The following is a 22,596-nucleotide window of genomic DNA, read 5'->3' as shown; positions in this document are numbered from 1 at the left end:
TACCCGTCTCTGGATGGTTTATTGTACATTTGGTGTCTCTGTGCATGTGTGCATACACAAGAGGAGAGTGTAGTTTGAAAGTAAGGGAGAAGGAGTGTCTTGTGTTTGCACTCATGCTTGGTTTGGGTTCAAATCTACAAACATGTACTGATTAATTTCTTTTTTTCTTTTTTTTCTTGTCCTCAATCTCCTGATTTCCCCATCTACATCCTCCATCTTTTTTTTCCCTATTTGCCACATTGGATCTCTTCCTCTTTGTCTTTTTCTATAAATCTGTTCCTAAGCAGCAGGTTCAGACTCCCACCCCTAAACCAAGTTCAGGAACCCCTCTGGTTCCTGCCGCCACACAGCCTGATCCCACAGGGGCTTCCCAACAGGTAGGAAAATTAAGAGAATTTAAATTCAACAGCTATTATTATGAATCACATTCAGAAAAAAAGCATCTTTTGGTTCTTTGTAAGAGTAACTGAGAGGTTTCCTCTTTATAGCAGTCTACTTAAACAAATATGCATGACATTGCAAACCACTCATTTTGTTATTCATGAAAAAAAGAGAAACATTGCATTCTTCTTAAAATAGGCTCAAATTCAGTGCTTAGGTTTTTTTTTTTTAACTTTTGTTTTGACCTCTTACATTTTGTTGCTACCCTACACTGTATCTATATTTAATTTTTTTTATTTTTTTCCCTAGGCTGTGTTATCTGGTCAGAGTTCTGTTTCCCTTCAGAGTCCAACCCACACAGCACTGCAGCAGACGTCTGCACAGGTAACTATTTCAGTGCAATGTGCCTTCAACATGCATCGATTCTTATTGTGGAAGTGTTTTTTGCCGGCACTAATTAAATTCTTTTGAACCAACGTGTGATACAATAGATGAGCTCTAGGCTTCACATCTTTCAGATGTGTCTGCCTCAGCACACCTGAATCAAATAACTAGGTCAGGAGCAGGACGATGTTGAACTTGACAGCATGTTCAGGAAGGCGTTCAGCCGTTTGATTCGGGTGTGTTTTGGACCAAGGACCCGTCTAAAAGCTGCTTGTAGAATCCTTGTTCTAAAGCCTTAATTTGCTAATGTTTATGCAAGTCCATATGTTACTATTTTTGCAAACACACGTGTTCATAATTACTTTAGAGACTTAGGAAGGGGTCTATGTACTAAATTAGGTTGTATCCTCTGTATATGTGCTGTATGTACCCCATTACTATCATCACTCCTGGTAAAGATGTTCAGAAATGCCGTGAAATATTCAGACACTGACCAAAATCATTTATTCAGTGGAGAATACTTTCCACATTAAATAATATATTTTTATAAGAAAGTCACTGTCATGTTCTATATTTAGGATAACTGAAGCATTTTTGGAGTTTGCAGAAAGTTTTATGTTTAAATTAATCAACAACAACTTTGCGTTTCCTCAGGTTTTAATAAGCAAATTCATAATTATAAGTATTAGAATAACTATAATGAGCACTTGTCATTGTGTAAGATCACTATATGCTACTTAGGGATGAGCTTGAAATGTTTATAACAAAATGTAGTTGTATTTATTTTGATATTGATAAAATCAGTCCACTGTTAGCTAATGAATGTCTTCCTTTCACTTTGTTGCCGCCTGAATAAACCACAAACATTTCTCAATATATCACATGAGATGCAGTTTTCTTTTTTAGTTTGTTTTTTTTAAATAGCCTCTTGCATCTCTGACTTCACTTGTAAACACCTCACTTATACTGAAAACATCTACATTTAAGTCGTCTCGGTCACCTTTCGGGGCAAAGCTAAAACTATTTTTCTCTGCGTGTCGCTTATAAGAACAGCTACTCGCCTAAATCTCCCAACATCTACAGTAAGAGCAGCAAATCCCAGCAGTCCTTGCCAACATGTACTGTGACGAGGATGGTAGCAAAAAGTGACCAGATCTCCATGGAAGCATTTTGAATTGCGTTCTGCTTGTCTTTACCAGGGTTGTTGATAATACTGGAAGCTATAAGTTGCGTTCACATGAATAAGCAAATGAACTGTACAAGATGGCAGCTTTGAAATGACTACTGTGATGAGTTTGTGCATGATTCAGTTTAAACTCTTCGTCTTAGTTTGATTCGTTTTCTTGTCTTTTGATCCTCTTGCATGCTGCTTGTCTTTCACCTCTGGGATTGTGTCGTCTTTCTGTGGTGCGTGTAGTTTTCTGACCTAAGCCCCTCTCCCAGTATAGAGCATCTTTATCTGTTATACCAGGCTGCTCAGCAAGCTCTGGTTCAGGTACTGTCGTAATACATATTGTAAACCAATGTCCATCTACGTGTTTGTGTGTGTGTGTGTTTGTGTTGCACCCTTGAAGCTAACAAATCAGTGTTATTTGTTGCTGTGTTTGATGTCCCACAGATTACAAGCAAATTCAGCCTCCATAATTGACTGAAGTAACTCTGTCATCTTTTGTTAGCGTTTTTTCTTTGGCTCTCCGACTAACTCCTGTGATTAAAAGCATGAATCATACACAGAGGAGGATATTTTATGGAAATGAAGATGGATACTAATTCCAGAATCAAAGACTGCTAAATATCAAAAGGTTAATGTTCAATCACCAAGCAAAGGAGAAACTTTAAATGCAAGCTGGATCACTTTTTTAAAAATGCAATTCTAAATTACAGACATTTCACAAAATCAAAATAGATTTGGGTTTTTTTATGGTTTATTTCCACCTTTTTTTTCCTTTCCTTCCTTATTCTTATACTTTGGGCTGTATTCTAAGCTCCAACAAAGTATGAAAAATAGTTTTCTTAGACTTAAACGCCTCCACCTCCTTAAACCACTGGTGTTTTGGAGTTACCTTTTAGACTGAGAAGCCCTTTTGTTATATAAAATGTCTTTTGACTTGCAGGTTGCCTAAAATCTAAGCACTTCAGCTCTTATGTTTAACTTTTTCTACGACTTACAGGCGTTAAGCTGTATGTGATGAAATTCACAAGGTCTGAGTCCTGTGTGTTGTGGATTGATTAAACGCATTATGTTTTATCCATCACTATCATGATTTTGTTTTAGTTGCTGAATGAAGAGCCACAGATACATGCATGACTTACAGCTGTGCTTTATGTGTTTGCCTTGTACAGAATTTGCTGTTCACTCTCAACTCTCCCAAGTCTCTAAAAAAAACCTTCCAGGTTTTTTGCCTGCACTTTGCCATCTACAGTCAGACATGCTTGCTCTTAATTTTCACATTTAAAAAAAAGAAAGATCATATGGTACAAAAGCCACGAATGTCGATTCTTGCCACATTCTCACTTCTAATCATCGTTTGGGTTTATCTACTTCCTCCTCGTTCCTTTGACGTTGCTTCTATCTTTTTCTTGATTTTTTTTTTCACCCCCCTCCTGCTTCTTGTTTCTGTTTTCCCCTTATCTCGGTACCTCCCTCTCAGCCCAGTTTACCTCCGCCAACTTCTACTGTTCCCATGGCGACTCTCCCTTCTCCGTCGGCTCTTCCGACACCAGTCGTGCCCTCCCTCCCCTCTCCTCTGCCTATCCCTGTTGGGGTGGTGCCTACACTCGTTCCCTCTCCTCTTCCTCCTGTGCCCACACCTGTGCCTCGGCCTTTGGCCACCGTGGTGCCAGTCATCAGCGTAGTCACCGTCCCTCCTGACTCTCCCATGGAAGCCCCTCCTAAGGTACTGGTTCTGTTCAAAGCCACCAACTGGAGGTTATGGCGCTGTTACGGGTTCGGATAAAAATAAATGCTGCATCATCCAAAAGTCCTAAAGTCAATCTTTTGATTTGTAAGCTCATCTTCCCCAGTTTGAAGCACAAACTTGTAAATTAGTCACTCGCCAGACATCTACATCTGCTCATCATGAGCATCAAGTTCAATTTGATCTAGGCCTTTAATGATATAAACTTTGTTCTTCCAAAGTCTATTGATGATACAATCAGGTGTAATGATTTGCATGATTAGAACTGGGTCCACATGTTTGACTTTACTGTGGATTTTAACTCAGTCTGATCTTTGCTGTGGATTTTAACTCCTCCCACAACAGTTAATTAAATGCCCCATAACAAGCAGCACCTCCTCCATTTGTTTGTTTGTTGGTCTAAACAAGCTCCTGGAATAATTCTGGGTGTATTTTGAACCACCAGTTCATTTAAACTGGTTGGTTTTCTGGAATAGACCCATTTATTAAGTATAATCTGCACATCTATGGGATTAATGAAATGTATATCCTTTCATTAAATAGTGTAGAGTTCAGGAGCTCGACGTTAACCAGTTCTGATGTGTGATGGAGATGAGTGTCCTATTGGGAAAGTGAAGATTGATGCTGCGGCCGACATGCTTAACTGTTGAATCAGGGACGTTTGAGTTTGAAACCATTGCAGTGACTCCTCCAGAAGGCATTTATTTTGTCCAGGTTGGAAACTTTCCCTCTCAGTCCCTGGCAAGCTTCAGCGTCACTGGTGTTTCTGCATTACCATTTCGTTGCAGATTTAGGACTTCACAAAAATGCGTAATGCAGGGCTAATTATGACTGCATTTTTTTATGTTCAGGTTTGTTTGAACTCGTGGTATCTTGCTTTCATTTGGGGAAAAAATTTCCTAAAACTGAAAGGAAAAAAAATTTGGCTGAATAAACACTGTTGTGATGCACTGCTTCTTCCTTCATACCCATGCAGCGTCGGGTTTTTTTAGCTTAAAAAAGTCAATTAAGCAACACACAATAAATTGATTTATGTGCGCCCAATTCTATAAAAAAAAAACCACATTAAACTGATTTTGTAGTTTTCTGTTAGCTGTGGAAAAAAAAGCGTTCACAACAAAATCCCTCATTCATTACCTGGATTTGCATTGAATTATTTTATCCTAGCCACAAGTAGAGTGCATATCTGAAAAGTCACTTAAACAAAGCAAAGATTGTTTTGCACGCAAAAGTAAAGAATGAAAAAAATTATTTTGACACCAAGATTAAGTATTTCACTCTATTGAGAGTCTAAAGCTGGTTTATATAAAATGTGTTGATGTTGAGCATTTCTTTGTTTCCTTTTGTTGGTGCCAGGAATAAAATTAAAATGTGTTACAATGGCAATTAGAGTCAAGAGAGCTCTGCAGAGTGTTGATATGCAAAACAAATAACAGCTAAGGGATTTGTATTTACAGGACAAAGTCTTAAATTAAGGGCGATTTAACCATTTTTCCAGGCTCACACGTTTTTCAGTTTTATTAAAAGAGACTGTAGTTTGATAGATTCTGGGTAAGCATCTTAACATTTGCTGTTGAGGTAATTCTCATGTTGGTTTCTAGTCTTTCTTAGTGTTTTTCCCAGCTTTAATGCATTTTTTCATCCCCACAGTTTTCCTGGTGTGTGTGTGTGTGTGTGTGGTGACGCCTTATGCTTGTTCACGACAATGTAAACATGTCAGGTTATGTGTGTTACAGTCGGCTTCGCAATCTTCAGAGCTGTCGCAGGGCCAACTGCAGCCACCCCAAGTTCTCTCATCTATAGAAAGGTAATGTATGCAAGTAGATATCAGATAACGTGTAATAAAAACCTTTTCTCACGCGTTTTGTTTTTAACGCCTGCCTTTCTCTCAGCAGCCACTCGGAGACCTCGGGCCTGAGCGATGGAAACGAAGGAGGAGGCGGCGGCCGTCATGAGGGTCGCTCCGCCAAACGGCATCAGAGGCGTTCTGTGCGAAGCCGGTCGCGTCACGAGAAGACGTCCAAGGCGAAACTCCACGTCCTCAGTGTAACGACTCTTTTCCTAATCGTTCCGTCGTCTTAGCATCTTGCTTTGTGCGACACATGTTGCAGAATTGTGAATTCAAATGCATGTCATGAATCATTGGTCAAAATAGAAATAATTTTTTTCCCGCTCTCATGTTTATTTCTTTGTTTTGTTTGGCGTCGATGAATGCAGATCTCCAACCGAGGAGACAGAGTGGCAGAGTGTCAGCTGGAGACTCACAACAGGAAGATGGTGACATTTAGGTTCGATCTAGACGGAGACAACCCTGAGGAGATCGCCCAGATTATGGTACGGTGCTGATCACCCGACTGCTTTTGTCCATATTCAGAGAATCTTGCTCAGCCTCTCCTATGCTTGATCAGGTTCTTGAGTAGAGGTGGGGAGAAAGGACTTTAAGCCATAAAAAAAAAAATCTAAATGCATCTGATTGTTTGGTTGTTCCAGGTTGAGAGTGAGTTCATCCTGGAGAGTGAGCGAGAGTCGTTCATTGAGCAGGTCAGAGAGGTCATCGAGAACGCTGATCAGAAGGGAGACGCAGGTAGTCAGGTGAGGACAAAAGTCTGGGTCGTAATTCATTTTCAGAGGAAAAGTTTTTGGTCTTATGTTCATTGTTGAACAATCTTTCGCAGCGTTGGAAGGTTTTGCTGAAACATTTTCAGACTTTGTCGCTTCGCACTCTCAAAACCAGTCAGTTTTCTGAAGCGATGATTTTTTAAAACAATCCGAGTTGCTAACACGTTCGCTCGTTTATTTCCAGAAGATTGGTGATAAAGAAGAGCAGATTCCTGCAATAAGCAGCCCCATGCCGGGTAGGAACAACTTAATAAATAAAACTTGTTTTGAAGAGAAAATCCACCAAAATCTAACATTTACTGTTTAGTTGTTTGTTTTTTTGTTCCGTCTTAGATGGGAAAACATTTGTTTTTCTATATTTTAGACATCCCTCCTAGTGCGACGTCACAAGTGGTCCACTCAGCAGGACGGAGATTTATCGTTAGTCCTGTACCAGAAGACAGACTGAAGGACCAAACCCTGCCCCCCTCACCAACACCTGCCCCGGCAACTCCTTCTGAAACTGGTAAGTAGACCCAATTTATCTTCTTCCTGGATGAGCTTCTCTCTCTCTTTTTGTTTTTTACTTAAATTGGGTTCCTTCTCCTTTTTTGTGTCCATTTAGTCCAGTCTCATTCTCCTGGCCAGATGTTGGTATTTTCCCAGTCTGCAGGAGCGGTCACGTTACAGCAAGCCTTCTCTGAGCTCAGGCAGAGTAAAAACCAGTACGACGCAGGCCCCAGCACTGCCCCGGCCTCCATCCACTCCACACATCCTCCCCTGCAGCCCGCAGCGGCAGCGGCCTCCCCGCACAGCAGCGTAGTCACTCCCTCCGTGGATTCAAGTCTAAATCAAGTCAAAGAGCAGCTCAGTGAAGCGTCTCTTCCTCCCCTCTCCCTCTCCTCATCCTCCACCTCCGCGCCCCCCGTCTCCTTCAGTCCTCCCTTTTCTTCGTCTCCTCCTCCCACCGTGGTAAATCAGATCATCCTCCAGTCTCAGCCTGTGATGCAGGCTGCGTCTCGACCACAAGCACAAAGTCAGACGCAAACCCAGCCCCCGGCTTACATCCAGCCCCAAACAGTTTCTGCCGCCTCGCTGCTTACCTCCGTACCAACGGCCAGCATCTCCAGCGTCCCGCCGACGGTGCTCACTTCCTCTCTTCTAGGCCAGACTGTGCCGTTCGTATCCTCGCCTCCTTCCTCTGCTCTCGAACTGTCGTCGGATCATCTGTCAGTCTCCCCCACCTCTGCCTCCACTGTCCCCACTACGGCCATCCCAGGTCCACAGATGTCTCCACCCTCCTCCGCCCCTCCAGTTCCCGCAGCTGGCTTGTCTGCCTCTGTGGGTCTCCAGCCGGTGACCACAGCCGTTCCTCCAGTCCAGCCCACTCTGGTCCACTCGCAGCCACAGACTGCAGTCCTGCCGGGGCAGACACACACACACTCTGTGTCTGGAGAATGTGACACGAGGTGAGACGCGAAAAAAAGCCTCTGTTAAAATGCCACTTTTTTGTAATGGAGGTTCATTTCAGCTTAAACCTGCAGCTTTTATTATCATGCTCTTGGGTTAAGTTTAATATTTTTGTACTTTACAAAGCAGGGTTTCTACCATTTAATTATTTAAGTGCTCAGGAATGACTCCTAGCACACTAGAGATAATAATAATAATCAGCCACTTTTATCTGCTCAATGCCAGACCAGCATAAACCAGTCAACGCACTGCAAAATCACAAACTCTTGCCATGTAATTTTGGTCTAATTTCTAATGCAAATGTCTTAGTACACCTGAAATAAGACAAAGCTAACTTACAAGTAACTTTTCAGCACAATATAATGGCTTGTTTTAAGTCAATAATTCTTTAATATTGATGAAACGTACAACTTAAAATGTCTTGTTCCACTGGTAAATTATTTCACTTATAACAAATACTTTTTCATCAATATTAAGGAATTATTGACTTAAAACGAACTCCTATTTTTTGCTGAAAAGTTAGAAACTAGACCAAAAATCCTGGCATTGAGTGTCTTTTAAATTAATTACTGATTATTATATCATCTTCCGATGTAACCCCTCTATGTCGTCTCTCAGGACTGAGACTTCCTCCGAGTCCGTAGGCAAACCGGACGACATCCAAGCTCTGGACAAGAAGCTGCGCTCGCTCTTCATGGACCTCGGTGGAGTGGTGCCGTCCACACAGGGAGACGTCCTACCTGCTGACCCCGCCTCTGGAACCTCCGTGGCTGGCACCTCGTCCCCCATAAGCGCCGGCCCCACCTCCACCACGTCTGTAACTTCTCCTTGCTCCACCCAGTCAGTCAACCCACCGCTGCCCCCCTCCAGCCTGGCACTGGGCCCTCTGGGGTCAGCGGCTCCCGTGCAAGGCCCAGGGACACCTGTGGCCACCCCTGCATCATCCAGTATGTAGAGGATTGTGTTTCTGCAGTTGTGCAACTCTTAAAAAAATAAATAAATTCTTTAACTGAATTTCTGATTCAAATCAAATCTCCCTAGTAATCCCTGCCTCCTCTATGGGTCAGACTACTCCATCCAAAACCCCCCTATCCAGGGTACCGGTGAGTTCTACAGAATATCATATCTAATAACTCCAGAGTCTAATTGCATAATTTGTGTATGAGTAGTGGATGTATGGGTAGGAAGCATGGGCATGGTTATTTACTGCTAAAAGTAATATATTTTCAGTTCTAATTGTTTCTTGCTACTCTTACAACTCACCTGGCATGTAAGTTCCTTTTAACAGGGTTCCTGCACAGTCTTATTACAGAATGTCTTTTAGTATTTCGAAATTTAGGAAAAAAGTTTATATATTCAAAAGTCTGACTTTCTAAATCTAAGCTAAATAATCTGAAACTGTTACGCCATTTGATTACACAGAGAAGAATGCAAACGGTAGTAGATCATTTTTAAGCAAGAGGCATTAAATCTGCATAGAAATATTGTTTTGAGTGAGAGCACAGGATATTTCTTAACGAGCAGAGATTTTTTTAGAACATTTGATGTCAAAAATATATAATCCTGATCTTAAATTCAAACTATATTATTTTCTCAATAGAAATAATTCAAATCAAATCATATATATTTTATTTATCCTAACAGGAACTTAAATGTTGCCGTAGCTCGTATCATCCCAGCATCTTCAGGAAGTAGTTTGGAAGGTGATGCTGCAGGTTGTAAGGATCTCTGGTAGCAGTCAGTTCTGCAGCAAATCTGAAGAAGCCTCTGACTGAAGACTTTGTCATACACGCTAACAGCTCAATATCTGGTCAGCAGACTTGATATAACATGGATGTTGTTGTTGGCGAGCACTTCTAATATTTAAATGGTTTTCAGCCTGATTAGAAAATCATACAGAAAGTTAGTCAAAAAAAATTAAGAGTTCTTTTTTTAATTTTTTTTATTTAAGCCTGAGAAAGATCATTTAAAAGAAATGTGCAGGAACCCAGTTTTAACATTCTTAGGCATGAACACTACTTTTGTAATCTTTTCTTCACATATCTGTTTGTTTTACTTCCTGCCACTTTCTACTCATTGCATCTCTTTCTCTGGGATTAGGCCACTTCTCCTCCTTCAGAGCTCCTGTCACCCTTCCCTGGACCTTGTCTAATACAGGTGTTTTTTTGCTCATTTTAACACTATTATATGTGCTGCAATGCAGCTTTGTTTTTGTTCCAACTGTATCTCAACTAATTCAATGTAATCTTTTATGTGTTAGTGTAACATCTCCACACTTAACTCTTAAAACAAAAACAAAACATAAAACAACTGTCAATCTTTCCCCTAGGCTTCAATAATTTGATTGACGTATCGCCTGTGATGAGTCGTTCTTGATGTTAAGACAGAATAATTGCAATCTAAATGTCACTGATAGTGGAATGCATGCTTGAATAATATCCCATCTTGGCATAAAAAGGTCCAAAAGCCTAAGATAATTGCTGAGGTTCCAGCAGAACACGCTGAGGACGAGTCACTTCAGGCCACAGACTGTCTCTGTATTCCCAGGCTTTGTTGTTGTGACTGTGGCCGTCTAAAAATAGACATTCTTTCAACCAGAACCGCGTCCTAAATAGCGAGACATGATTTGAAGCTCCTTTTATGAAAATGTGACCTGCCTGGTTATAAAACTCCTTCCATTTCTCTTATGCAACTCCCTCCGGGTGAGACCTGTCCTGTTGGATTAAGGTAATCGTTCTGTGGTCCAGGTTCACCAGGGATCTGATTTTAATTATCCACTTTTTTTTTTTGTTGTGACTAAATTGCTAATGTGAGGGCTTTTCATTCTTCCACTCAGTGCTTATTTGTGTTTTTGTGCCAACAAGGAGACTTTGTTCAGTAGGATTTTCATTTGTATTCAATTCTATTAAGTTTTTCTTTTATTAATTCCAATTCTGCTCAAATTATACCTCTTGATGGCAAATGGACTGCAAAAACGATGCAGAGTGTTGTTTGAGCAATTACCTCTACTCTTAAACTTTTTAAGAATATTTAATTTAGTTTGTCAAATTAAAGCTTCAATAAATAAACTTTTTTTTTATTCTACTACATCTGAAAAAAATACAATAACTACAACTGGAACCTAATTTGATTTGAAACAATGTAACATCAATTATTTAAAACCAAGCAAAAATATTTTTCTAATTTAAGTAAAAATGCTAAAATAAGCTAAGCAGAGCAGAAAATGACAGTTTTTCCATTACATCCACGTTAAAGTCGACAGGACCTTAAAGTACAAACTCAAACTTTAATGCCGCTGCTCTTTTAGTGCACAACAGCCTAATATTTTGTCTACTCACTCCTTCAGTCACAGCAGCCTCTGGAAGACCTGGACGCCCAGCTGAGGAGAGCATTGAGTCCAGAAACTGTCCCTGTGAGCTCACACACACAGGTCGACACACTCCCATTACAGCCTCACTTTAGTCGCTTAGGCTGGTGCTGATGGAGCCACTCAACTCGTTTCTTGTCTTTTAACACTTACTGCAGGTCTCTCTCAGCAGTGTTCCTACAATAGGACAACCAAGTATGTACAACTTATTTACTAAACGTAGTGAACAGTTTCTTTCTCTGATTTGTTTTACAAAAATGTGTCACCTTTGCTACAGTTCCATTCTCACTGGAAGAAGAAAAAGCCCCTTCCCCTGCTCCTCCTCCTGCAGGTGGAATTAAATTAGGAAGATTTCAGGTAAAGATGTGTTGGAATCTTGTATGATATTTGCACTCACTTTCACATGAGGAAAAACGTGAAATTGTACACATAAAAGTAAAATGATGTCCTCTGTTTTGGGTTTTAAAATCACTGGGAATGAAACGCTTGTAAATTAGGCAGAATTTGATTCCGGTTCTTTTCCGTCTCCTCTCCTATCTTCGTTTTCACGCTCAGGTGTCCTTGGCTGCCGAAGAGCCTGCTGTCCAGCGCCCGTCCTGCACAGAGTCTTCTTCCACCACTTCCTCCTCCACTTCGTCCTCCTCCTCGTCCTCCAGTCTCTCCAGCCCGGAGAACACGTTGCACAAAGACTCCCCATCCCGTCTAAGAGGGAAAGGAGTGAAAGGCGGAGACGTTGTGGATGGGCTCCCCCAGAAGGCTCCGGCGGGATCCCACCTCGCCTCCCCTCTCGGTTCCCCGTGCCGCTCCCCCAAACCCACCACCACCATCGGCCGCTTCCAGGTGAGCGTCGTTTCTCTTCCGTTTTGCCCCGTTCCGTTACGCCGTCGGTTCACACGTTTTCGTCAAATGCGTCCTGTGAATTCAGGTTACGACCAACCCCGAGACCCGCGTCGGCCGGTTCTCGGTCAGTCGCGCCCAGGAGCAGACCCAGCAGCCCAAGCAGAGCCCTCTGCCACCTGCCGCTCGGGCTGCTGCTAACGGACCCAGCGATCCCGGACAGGTTCTGTCTCCAGACTCGCCTCACAAAGCCTCCCTGCCGAGCCTAAACAACAACTCCTTCAACAACTCCTACATGAGCAGCGACAACGACTCTGAATTTGAGGATGAAGACTTTAAGCAGGAAGTCCGAGGCCTCAGAGAAAAGTAAATAAAACCTCAGGTTTTCCGAAAACCCTTTGCTTCAATAACGCTTTCTGCAAATGTACAAATGTTTTCCCTTTTCTTCCTTCAGGCACATACATGAAATTCAGGCCCTCCACTCTCGCCAGAAGGAGGAAATCGAGCGTTTGTTTACAAGGCTGGGAAAGGTGATCTGTCACATAAAACACCATAACATTCTCAAATCAGCCACATAAATACTATATAGCAACCTCTCCTACCTGGGATCTGGTGCAGGTGCCTCCAGCTGCTGTGATCCCACCGCTCATCGCCTTTACTGGCAGAAGGCGGCGGCCCACCAAAAGCAAATCTTCAAAATCGTCCAGAAGCAGCTCCACCCACGGCAGCAAGAGCCCTTTACAGCCAGGTAGGCTCACCTTAGTGCAGCAGAGTTTATTTATTCATGTTTGGGCAATACCACTCACCATGCAAAAAGTATTCCCATCCCTTGGAACTTTTTTCTCATTTTATCACAATGCAAACACAAATTTCAGCTACGCCTGGGGTTTTATCTGACCACAGCAATGCAAATTAGGACATCATTTTGAAATTTTAATTTGTTTTGCAAAATAAAAGGAAATTCTTGAGCCATTGCTTTGTAGAAACAACCAGAAGGAGGAAATCGAGCGTTTGTTTACAATAACAAACAGTAACAAAGTAGTAAGTATTTCTACTTGCTTTGAACACCTCCAGACGGAAAACTTGTTTGCAGGAAGATGGACAAAAAGAAAAATAATCTGTTAACAACAAATTTCAAGTCTTGCAACACACTCTTTGTCTAAAGACAACCTATTGTCTGTATTTACACTCATCCAGCTTCCCGGTTCCTGATGAAGATGTGCATTCCCACAGCATAATGCTGCCAACACCATGGGAATGTGTTCGCCGTTACATTCAGGGATTCGTTTTCACCCGTCTAAATTTGTATGTTGCCGTTTTCCCTAAATTAAAATTTTATGAAACTTTTTTTTATTTGATCCACAATACAAAAAAATCCAACAGAACAAGTTTGTGGGTTGTAATGTGACAAAATGTGAAAATGCTCAAGGGTTTATGATTACTTTTATAAGGTGCTGTAAAGATGTTGCTAAAAGTCGTGTTGCCCTCAAACCTGCGTTGTTGCACAAAAACATCCCAACGAGGTTCACATGTTTAAGCCTGAGCCACCCACGGCGTCGCGGTAAACATTGTTAAACATTTTACTCTGTTTTCACGCCTTTTTCTATGTTTACGCATTCGTGTGCACATATCTGTCGTGCGTTCGTGTGTTTCGTCACTCGTGCATGCGGGCATTTCACTGGATCAGGCTCGGAGCCGGAACATTTCTGACTGCTTTTCCTGTCTGTTTCTCTCTGTGTTGTTTTTTTGTTTTTTTTCTTGTCTCCTTGTCTGTTTTTTTTTTGTTTTTTTTTTTTTGTGGGTGACGTTTCTCTCCGTCCGTCCTCTTCGATGTCTCTCCACGTCCGCTTTTCCGCATGTGCGTCGTGTCGATGCTTTCTGCGATCTCCAGGCAGCACTTTATCCGCCCAGAGCGTCCCGGCCGTGTACCCCGGCCAGCTGCCTCTGCTGGCCCCCGGAGTGCTGGCCGACACCGTGCTCCAGCCCCTCAAGCAGTCCGCCTCCAGCGGCAACCTCTGCTCAGCCTACACCAGCGAGGCGGCGCTGTCTGTGCCCAGCTTGTGTGCTCCGACCCCGGGTAAGCATGTCACCGGGGGCCGCGGGCTGCGGCAGACCCCTGCGCGTCATTTACACCGGCAGCTCTTTGCATGCAGACAGAAACGAGTCCTGCAAAAAAAAAAAAAAAAATCAAGAAGCTCGTCCGTCTGTCTTGCTTTGTCTTTCTCTTGAGTGTGAACGGTGTGATGGCTCACTCACTCTAACATCTTTTATTTATAAACTCTCTCATCTGTCTTCTGTTGTATTTTCTCCTTCTCTCTCTCTCCTCTTGCTTTTCCTTCACCTCTGTCCCTGTCCCCTCTCTGCATCTCCCATCATCCCTCTCTTCAGGCTGTGTAAAGTTCAGCTGGGGTTCGGAGCGTGTGGCCTTCAAGCCGGGTGGCAGGAGGACGCGCTTTCTGAGTACGCCCTGCTTGGCTCTTTGTGTGTAACGCTTTATTTCTTTGCTCTTCTCTTGTTTATCCTTACTTACCTTTCATTTTTAAATGTTTTCTTTTCTCCAGTATCTGTCGAGACACAGTCACGATTTCTTCCTGGTGGTTTTTGAACAGCAGCAGCTGCTAGATGCTCAAAAATCTTGCAGCTGCAAGAACTAGACTTATCTAGAGAAACTGGATAAGTCTGGTTGTAGTTACTCTGGCAGAAATTAGAGGAAGACTGGAGGGATGCAAAGCTTTTCTGTCTGTTGTTTTAAAATTATGAGGCAGATTTACTAAATTTTAGGGAGAATATGACGGCTTTTTGCCTGAGAATTAGATTTTTGTCCATCAGCAGAATGAAGCATATTAGGTGTTGATGTTTTCCCTGAGAAAAACTGAAAGTTGGCTTAATGTAGAAGTGTTCCAGGATCGTGAATGATTAACTGATTTGTGATATTGTTGAATAATGTGATGAAAGTGGTAGTTGCCATAAATCCATACAGCCCTCTTCATATTGTGGTGATTCCTCCTCTCCTGGCTACAACATTTAGCATCGTGAGCATCGTTCTCTGTGTCAAGTGTGATTATCTGTGGCTGTGAGATTCTGTCCATCAAGTTACATATTTGGGATACAAAGTGTGATTTTATAATGTTTCAGGTTTTATAGCCAATAAATCCAAAGTAAGGATTGTTTTTGGGATTTTCCAGATCTGAGTAAGAATAGAAAATGATTTAATTCAAAATTTAGTCCCCTGTATCATTCACATCTCTGTCTGTCCATCCATTTCTTTTTTTCCTTTTGTCCGTCCATCCACCCATCTGTCCATCTTCTGTCATCCATCCTTCTGTCCATCCCTCCATTCGCATCCATCCATTCATCTTCCATTTTCTTTCCAACCTTCCATTCACTAACATTGCATTGTGGGTATATTTTAGGTACAGTTTAAACTTAATGAGATGTTTGCTAACCAATAAAAAAACCTGATTTGCCAAAACCTGGAATCAGAAAATCTTAAGTTATATGTATATATATATAAAAAAAAAAAGACTTTAGAATAACTACGAAGCGCAGCAGTTGGTATAAATCTGCATCTGGTAGTTAAAGTTTAGATGCTCAGATCAGAAACTACACTGATGGATTTGTTCAATCCTGCAGCTGAACATCTTCAGTCATTATATCAGCTTCTGCTATTCATGCAGAAAACGATGTGGTTTAGCATCTGTTGCCTTCCAAATATGTGATTTAGAAACCCCCAAACAAGTGCAGAATATCTCTTTTTTCTCTCTCCTCCGCTGTTTGCGCCTCCTTCTATTGTCTCCATGGCTCAATATGAACATCTCCACCAGCTGAACAGGCCGCCTTGTGATTAAATACTAACTATAGCTTCGTAACACCCGATATTTCAGCACACCGTATTTCTATCCACACAAAACCTACATGGTTCTATTTTAACAGCGTTGATGTGCATTTTTGAATGCTTTTATAAATACTGATTGTTTTAATGAAAATAAAAAGGATCCTGCTTATCAGAAGGAGCACAAATTAATTCTGAGCTCGCACTAATGAGATGCGATACAAGAATGAAAGATGAACCCTTTAGCAACCCTGACATTAATCAGCTACAGCTTTGTTACTTAAAACTTCAAAAGCAAATCGTCAGAAAACAGTCAACAAAGTCAGTGAAAGTCCTTGTTGTTCTGGTTGGTCTGGTTACAAAAGTGTTTACAGGTGGCGTGAGTCGGTCCGGTTGAGTATTTCCGAGGTCGACAGCAGAGCAGCTCCTTTGTTGGGAAAATAAATAGAAGAGCAGCTGTTGCATCTGTTGACTGTGGGACTAAACAAAGTCACGCTCGGGTTATAAAGTCATCAGGCAGTGAGCAGCCGTGATCCGATTTCTGTGCCATGTGCAGCTTTAATTTTCCACGTCATGTTAGGACACCGTGGCGCGCCGACACGTCGGTCCAACACCTCATCGCTGCTCCTTCTTTATAATTACACTTTCCAGTGATTGGATTATTCGTTTAATTCGGAGGTCCTGGTCTGTAATTGAAATCTGTGCTGTTAAAGTGACTTGATTGTGACGCATATTTTATATTTAGTCTGCTAATTAACTCCTTTAAGCAGTTCGCAGCACACAGACTTTCGCAGTAATCCGTTTGGACAAGGCTGTGCTTTCATTACTGTGAAAACAAACAGGAAGTTGTGACTTGGTGACTTGAGTTTATGTCATCTAATGTTGTGTTTAATGGGAAATGTACTGTATTTTATTTTTTTTAAATCTGTCATTTCAATCAGAATATTCTCCTTATCAAGTTTTTTCTCCTTTTTTTTTTGCTTTATGAAAGGATTTTTCTGAATGCTTCTGATCCCTCTGCAGCTCAAAACGCTTCCCCTTCCTCATTCATCATCCTCACTCCCGTTAAACCCCCACCTTGACCCCATCACTGCATCACCGGGGAGGAGAGAGACAGACTTGGGTCTTAGTGACTGGATTTGGCTTAAAAAAATTTTTTATGTAACTCATATTTTGTCTTAACTCCTAATAATATCGGAGGAACTCAAAGCAATTGTACTTTATTGCACCTACTTCACATTTCTATATTAGGCAACCAAAAGCTTTAATGCATTGAAGTTGGATTTTATGTCATAGACAACACAATACATGGACAATGATGAAGTAGCAAGAAAATATTACACGCTGTTACTTTATTTATTTTTTTCAGATTAAATTGAAAGAGTGACGTGCAGTTGTATTCAGCCCTGTTTACTCTGATCCCCCTAAATCCAGAGCAAAGTTGAAGCTGCAAAAGACTTGAGACAGATCAGAGATCAAATGGAGTAGTCTAGATTAAAGTGTTAGGTCAGCCTAGTCAAAGTCCAGAAAAATGTGACCGCTTCACTGCCCCTGCTAAAAAAAAAAAAAAAAAGAAAGCAAAAAGTCATTATACCCCCACCACCATGTTTGAAGCCAGTTGTCTGCACTCTTATTTTATTTAGGGGTATCAGTAAATGGGACTGTGTGTGACATACAAACGCATGTCACTCCATAAAAATTGAAAGCTGTTCATAGTTTTTCTTTCACTGTAGGCTTCTCCTCTACTGTACACTACTTTATATTGGTCTGACACACAGTAAAATCTGTTCAAAACACATTAAGGTTTGTGATTGAAATATATCTGGGAAAATGATGTTAAGGGGTGTACATACTTATGCAAGGCCCTGGTGACATTGACCCAATCCTGGTGAGCTGTAGAGAGGACTCAGAATCACATCAGAACCTGATGATTTGTCACCCAAAAGCATCTTAAAGCTACAGAGAACCGACTTTAGTGGGAAAGCATTTAATTTCCCGTGGTAACTGTTTGCTCTGTTGTCTCCTATTTAATGTTATCCTTCTGTGAACCATGTTTGACTTCAGAAGATGAAGTTATTTCAGCTTCCTTACGGCGCAAAACGCAGTTGACGTCCTTGTTTGGTGCAGAGGTCGTTTCTGCCCTTTAAGATGTTATTGGTGACCCGAACCCCCCCCCACTCCCCCAATTCTGTGTGTATCTTGTATGTCCAGTTCTGACAATCATACTCAGCTGCACTGTGTTTGATTGTGGGGTGATGTGGGCGGGGCTTTTAACTCTGACTCTCTCCCGATCCTCCGATCGTTGTCTTCCGGCCACCCCCAACCTCCTACAGGGAAGATGGTGAAAAAAGTCTGCCCCTGCAACCAGCTCTGTAGTAACTATCTCTCTCTTTTTGGTCTTTCATCCATCCCCCTTCTTGCTTGCTTGCTTGCTTGCTCTCGCCCTGCGTAGAATCAAATTTGACCAACTGGCCAGATTTGGGATCAGTTCAGTTCACTTCAGTTATCATCTGTATTCTTTTTTTCTTTTTTTTTTTTGCAATAACTTTAGATGACCCGTTTTGACTTTGAGTTTTAATAACTGAAATGATCCTTCGCTAGAGACTCAGACTGACACCGCATGCATCTGCAGGCCCTCCTGATACCTGTACCTCCCCTCCCTTACCATGGCTTGCAATCTAGACTGCATTGACCAGAATCCCCTGCTGCTGCAGCCATACATGACTCAGCGTCTGCCCCATTCTTGATTTCCTCCATTTTGCTCAGTGTGAATTGACAGTTTTATTTACCAGACCGGCAGTATGGTTCTCTTGCCTCAGGTCCCTGAATATATTATTTTATTAAAACAGGCCATGCAAGAATATTATCTCCCTTTTGCTCATTCTGTCAGCATGGCGCCGTCTCTAAAGCTTGTTTTGTCTGTGAACAGAAGGCGAATCTGTCCCTCATCATGATGACTAAGAGTAAAATTAAGCGACATTTCTATTAGAAGTTATACATTGCAGGAAGTCAAATAGCAGTGCATGCATTTTTTTAAGAATAAAATTGGCTCTACAAGTCTGGGAAAAGTGTATTTTCTGCTCCACTGGAGCGTGGGTGCCACCTATGGGCTAATAAAGGAATTACAGTCTGAAGATACAGTTTCCATACACTCATCGTTACTGTGAATAATAGTAAGTTTGGATTGCATTTGAATGTCTAGACTGTTAACGAAAACTCAAATTCAAAATTCAAATTAGGTGCAAAAGTTTCAATTTAGTGTGCATTTTCAAAACCAGATCTAAACAAGACAACCACACCCACAAATATTTGGATAGCTGCTGAAGTTGAACCTCTGTCGCAGGTACATATATTGAATATATGGTAGATTTGTACTGCACTGCGTTTGAATTCATTCTTTACCTCAGTGAAAGAATTCTGCCTTTAAATGCTGGTCTAAAGCAACATGTGTCGTTCGTTCCTGTTTGTCATCCTTATTTCCATCAGAACTAAACAGTCAATTATGCTGTCCCGCTCTAAAATCCAACCGGATCCTGCATTCACACTCATCCTGACGACTTCATTTCCGTCTTGGTGTCCAATGTCTCAGTCTCTTTCTCTCTCTCTGGCGCTCTCTGTCTCCCCCTGCAGGGACGAACAGCACCAACGCAGTGAGCGGTTCAGAGGGGCTGGGTCAAAGCCAGGGCGGCTCCCAATGTCTGGCGCCCAACATGTCAGCACCCCACCAGAGGAAAGGAACCTTCACCGATGACCTCCATAAACTGGTGGACAACTGGGCCAGGGACGCCATGAACCTCTCACAGGTCGGCAGTGGCCATGTTTTTGATATGAGTGATGTGGCTCTCCACCCAGGGCAGAATGAGTCGTTGGGAGGGTCGATAGTACTTGAAAACTGTCAGTTTTTTATTTTTATGTTTATTTTTTATTTTTTGCAAAGTTCTTTATGGAGTTCTTAGATCTTTTATCTCTATCTCTGTCACTATGAGGGTGACAGAGATAACATACTAGGCTGTTTTAGGTAGTTTGAAAAAACCTAAACAGACCACTATAGTGAAGAATATTGTGCATTCACAGTATTAAAGCTGTTGGTGATACTCATTTAAGTTTGCATTCAATCATTGCAGGGTAAAAGGAGTGCCAAACAGCAGCAGCTGCAGCAGGCCCCAGCACAGGGACACAGTTATGAGGTGGGTGTAAAAACATACCCCAAACACATCACACATGAATTAACTTCTTTTTATTTACTGCTTCCAAACCAATTCCTGGCTCACTTAAAATAAAGATATAAAGTTATATAAACTTGATTAGATGTTGTACGTAACTGAATTAATACTTCTGGGTCGAGTTTAAAAACTCGATCCTGCACTTATCTGGTGCGTATTTGCTTTGCTACATATAATCTGTGGGGGGAAAACTCAGATTAGATTTGCATCCTCACACTTTAACATGCATTTTCAGATTTAAAAATAAAAGGCTTGAACTGGTTTCAGCGACAACTGATTAACACTGAGTGTTCCTGTGTGCTGCAAAACTCACTTCTAACCACTAAATGTAATGGGGGACATTTTTAAACGTAAACTTTATTGTGATTTTACACCAACTGTTGCTTTGTGTTAAGATCACATTTATTAAAGTTTGTGGTTAAAATGGGAGGCAACCTTCTTTGTCTATGAATGCGTTTTTCAATGCACAGTTGAGATTTCTTGACCCACGCTGCTGTCGCCACCTGCAGGTCACCCAGTCGGCCAGTCTGGGCAGGAAGTACTCGGCTCCCAGCCAGCTGTGCCCCAGCAGCATCGGAGGCTCCGCCCACCTCCCTGCAAACCCCACCAGCGCTACCTCTCTGGCTGCCAGAAAAGGCTCCCTCTGCCACCCTCCCGCCTCCTCTGCCCCGCCCCAACTCCAGCCCCCGCAGTTTATCCCCTACGCCCCCAGTGCCGCCTACACCGCCCAGTGGTGCGGTCCGGCTCACAGCATGGCGAACCCGCAGCAAGCACCGACGCAGCCTCTCTTGGTCAGCGCCTCCCAGCCTTTGGGGCCCTACCCGCCTCCACAGGGCCATCTACCGGGACAGGGCCCCTACCTGCTCACTGCCACTCTGCAGAAGTCGGTGAGCAGCCCAGGGGGGCCGAACATGAGGACCACGTAGGGGCTGGCCGCCAGGGCCGGTTTTACTGACGGACAGCCCAGTCGGACAGGTGAAAGGAGGCTTGTTTTGCAGCCAGAGGAAAAAGTGGTGCACTGGAGTGGAGAAAAAAAAATTGTAGCAAGAAATACAAAATATTAGCAGTGTGTAGGTGAGGCGCCCTCCTTGCTTTGGGGTCGTGACAACCAGCCAAACGGATCAAACGGAAAGGAAAAGAAATGCATGTTTTGTTTAAAGAAGGTTTCTGACCAAGTGCAGTGTTTTTGTTGGGTGCATCACAACAAATAGGGATATCTTTGAAAAGTTCTTTTTTTTTTCTTTCAGTATTTTAATTCAATAATAACAAATAGATTCATTACACACAGAGTGATATAACTGAAGGATTTATTTCTGTTGTTTTTTTTTTTATGATTATGGCAAATTACCAAAAAAAAGCAATAACTTTTATTTTAAAAAATGTAGTGTTTTCACCTTGTTACAACTTACACAATCATAAGTAACCACATTTTTTCCTTCCACTAAACTTCTGACATTAATATGTTTGATACAGAACTCTTGTTTCCAGCCAGATTCTTCAGCAGCAATCTTTTTCAGTAAGCACATAATATTCTGATTTTCTGAGAAACAGAGTTATGAGTCTTTTTTCCACCTATGGTGTAGAATTATCAACATTAAGAAAAAAAACCGAGATATGTCATTGTGTGTAATGAATCCATATAACTTTGGTGTCGCAGTTTGAATTAAGCTACTGAAGTAAACAAACTTTTCAATGATCTGTTAGTTTACTGAGATCCACCTGTAAGTTTGTTTAGAAAGCAAATTATTATTATTTTTTCAGATTTGTACTCGTTTTCTTTTTAAAACGACGTCTCTAAACGGAGTGAATCCAGCAAAGCATCATCGCAAATACAGGTGTTTGCACACGAAAGCATGAGTTCAGTGTGTGTAATCTTAAAAAGCACAAAAAAACAACAACAAAAAAGATCTCAAAACCAGTGCATATCAAGGAGTTGTACCTCGGGTTGGTTTTGTTTTGGGTTTTTTTTTTTCCTCCCGCCGATCAATTATTTAACAAGTTGTTGGAGGAAGAGGAAAGCGGGCTGACGAAGAGGATTTTCCGATCAGGCCTCATCTGCTCACCGTTTGGGCCAAACGAGCTGCCTCTACACTCCAGATGCCTCCTCCCTGTAACGACTCCGCCTCATCCTCTCACCCACACCACTCACCTTTCTGTGTCGCCGTGTGAAGCAATAACAGCAGCAACCTTTTAGGAGGGGAAAGGGGGGGGAACAAAAAACAAAAAAAACGAGCTCAAAATGAGAAAACAAGTGGCCTTGTTATCAGAATAATATCAGAGTCCTTGTACAGTTTTATTTTTTTTCTCTGAATGTTTGCTTATGATGATTCCATTTTGGTGTTTTTTTTGGTTTTGTTGGGTTTGTTTTGCTCGCTGCCGCCACACATACACACACACACACACAAGCGAGCACGCACGCACACACACACACACACACACACAATGCACAAGACGTTCACTGAAGAGCAAATACACGCACACAGACCAGGCGTGGCAGCAGTTTAACCGACTTAGACTCACAGATGTATGCCTCATTTCTGACTAGGCTGGTTTCAACGTTTGGGTTGAAATAATTGCAAGTGTAAA

General features: G+C 42.0%; 1 protein-coding gene across 1 annotated transcript in view; it reads left to right on the top strand.

Annotated features, from left to right (window-relative positions):
- The window catches only part of LOC103459308 (serine/threonine-protein kinase WNK1-like), a 29,116-nt gene extending 7,931 nt beyond the window's left edge, over positions 1-21,185 (top strand). Inside the window, exons 4-29 of the mRNA XM_017302829.1 lie at positions 285-377; positions 691-765; positions 3,417-3,662; positions 5,420-5,490; positions 5,576-5,729; positions 5,901-6,017; positions 6,174-6,275; positions 6,487-6,538; positions 6,667-6,807; positions 6,907-7,750; positions 8,370-8,698; positions 8,793-8,854; positions 9,852-9,908; positions 11,098-11,181; positions 11,277-11,313; positions 11,396-11,475; positions 11,674-11,958; positions 12,044-12,321; positions 12,410-12,485; positions 12,574-12,703; positions 13,847-14,032; positions 14,344-14,436; positions 18,121-18,162; positions 19,418-19,590; positions 19,912-19,974; positions 20,520-21,185. Coding sequence (XP_017158318.1) covers positions 285-377; positions 691-765; positions 3,417-3,662; positions 5,420-5,490; positions 5,576-5,729; positions 5,901-6,017; positions 6,174-6,275; positions 6,487-6,538; positions 6,667-6,807; positions 6,907-7,750; positions 8,370-8,698; positions 8,793-8,854; positions 9,852-9,908; positions 11,098-11,181; positions 11,277-11,313; positions 11,396-11,475; positions 11,674-11,958; positions 12,044-12,321; positions 12,410-12,485; positions 12,574-12,703; positions 13,847-14,032; positions 14,344-14,436; positions 18,121-18,162; positions 19,418-19,590; positions 19,912-19,974; positions 20,520-20,936 — 4,287 coding nt within the window. The 3' untranslated portion in view covers positions 20,937-21,185. The remainder of the gene's footprint in view (positions 1-284; positions 378-690; positions 766-3,416; positions 3,663-5,419; positions 5,491-5,575; positions 5,730-5,900; positions 6,018-6,173; positions 6,276-6,486; positions 6,539-6,666; positions 6,808-6,906; positions 7,751-8,369; positions 8,699-8,792; positions 8,855-9,851; positions 9,909-11,097; positions 11,182-11,276; positions 11,314-11,395; positions 11,476-11,673; positions 11,959-12,043; positions 12,322-12,409; positions 12,486-12,573; positions 12,704-13,846; positions 14,033-14,343; positions 14,437-18,120; positions 18,163-19,417; positions 19,591-19,911; positions 19,975-20,519) is intronic.
- Positions 21,186-22,596: the final 1,411 nt, after the last annotated feature.

Source organism: Poecilia reticulata, linkage group LG23 (assembly GCF_000633615.1).
Source record: "Poecilia reticulata strain Guanapo linkage group LG23, Guppy_female_1.0+MT, whole genome shotgun sequence".
In the NCBI taxonomy this organism is placed as follows: Eukaryota; Metazoa; Chordata; class Actinopteri; order Cyprinodontiformes; family Poeciliidae; genus Poecilia; species Poecilia reticulata.
The sequence above is the reverse complement of the archived record's forward strand: the minus strand, read 5'-3'. Positions and strand labels throughout refer to the sequence as shown.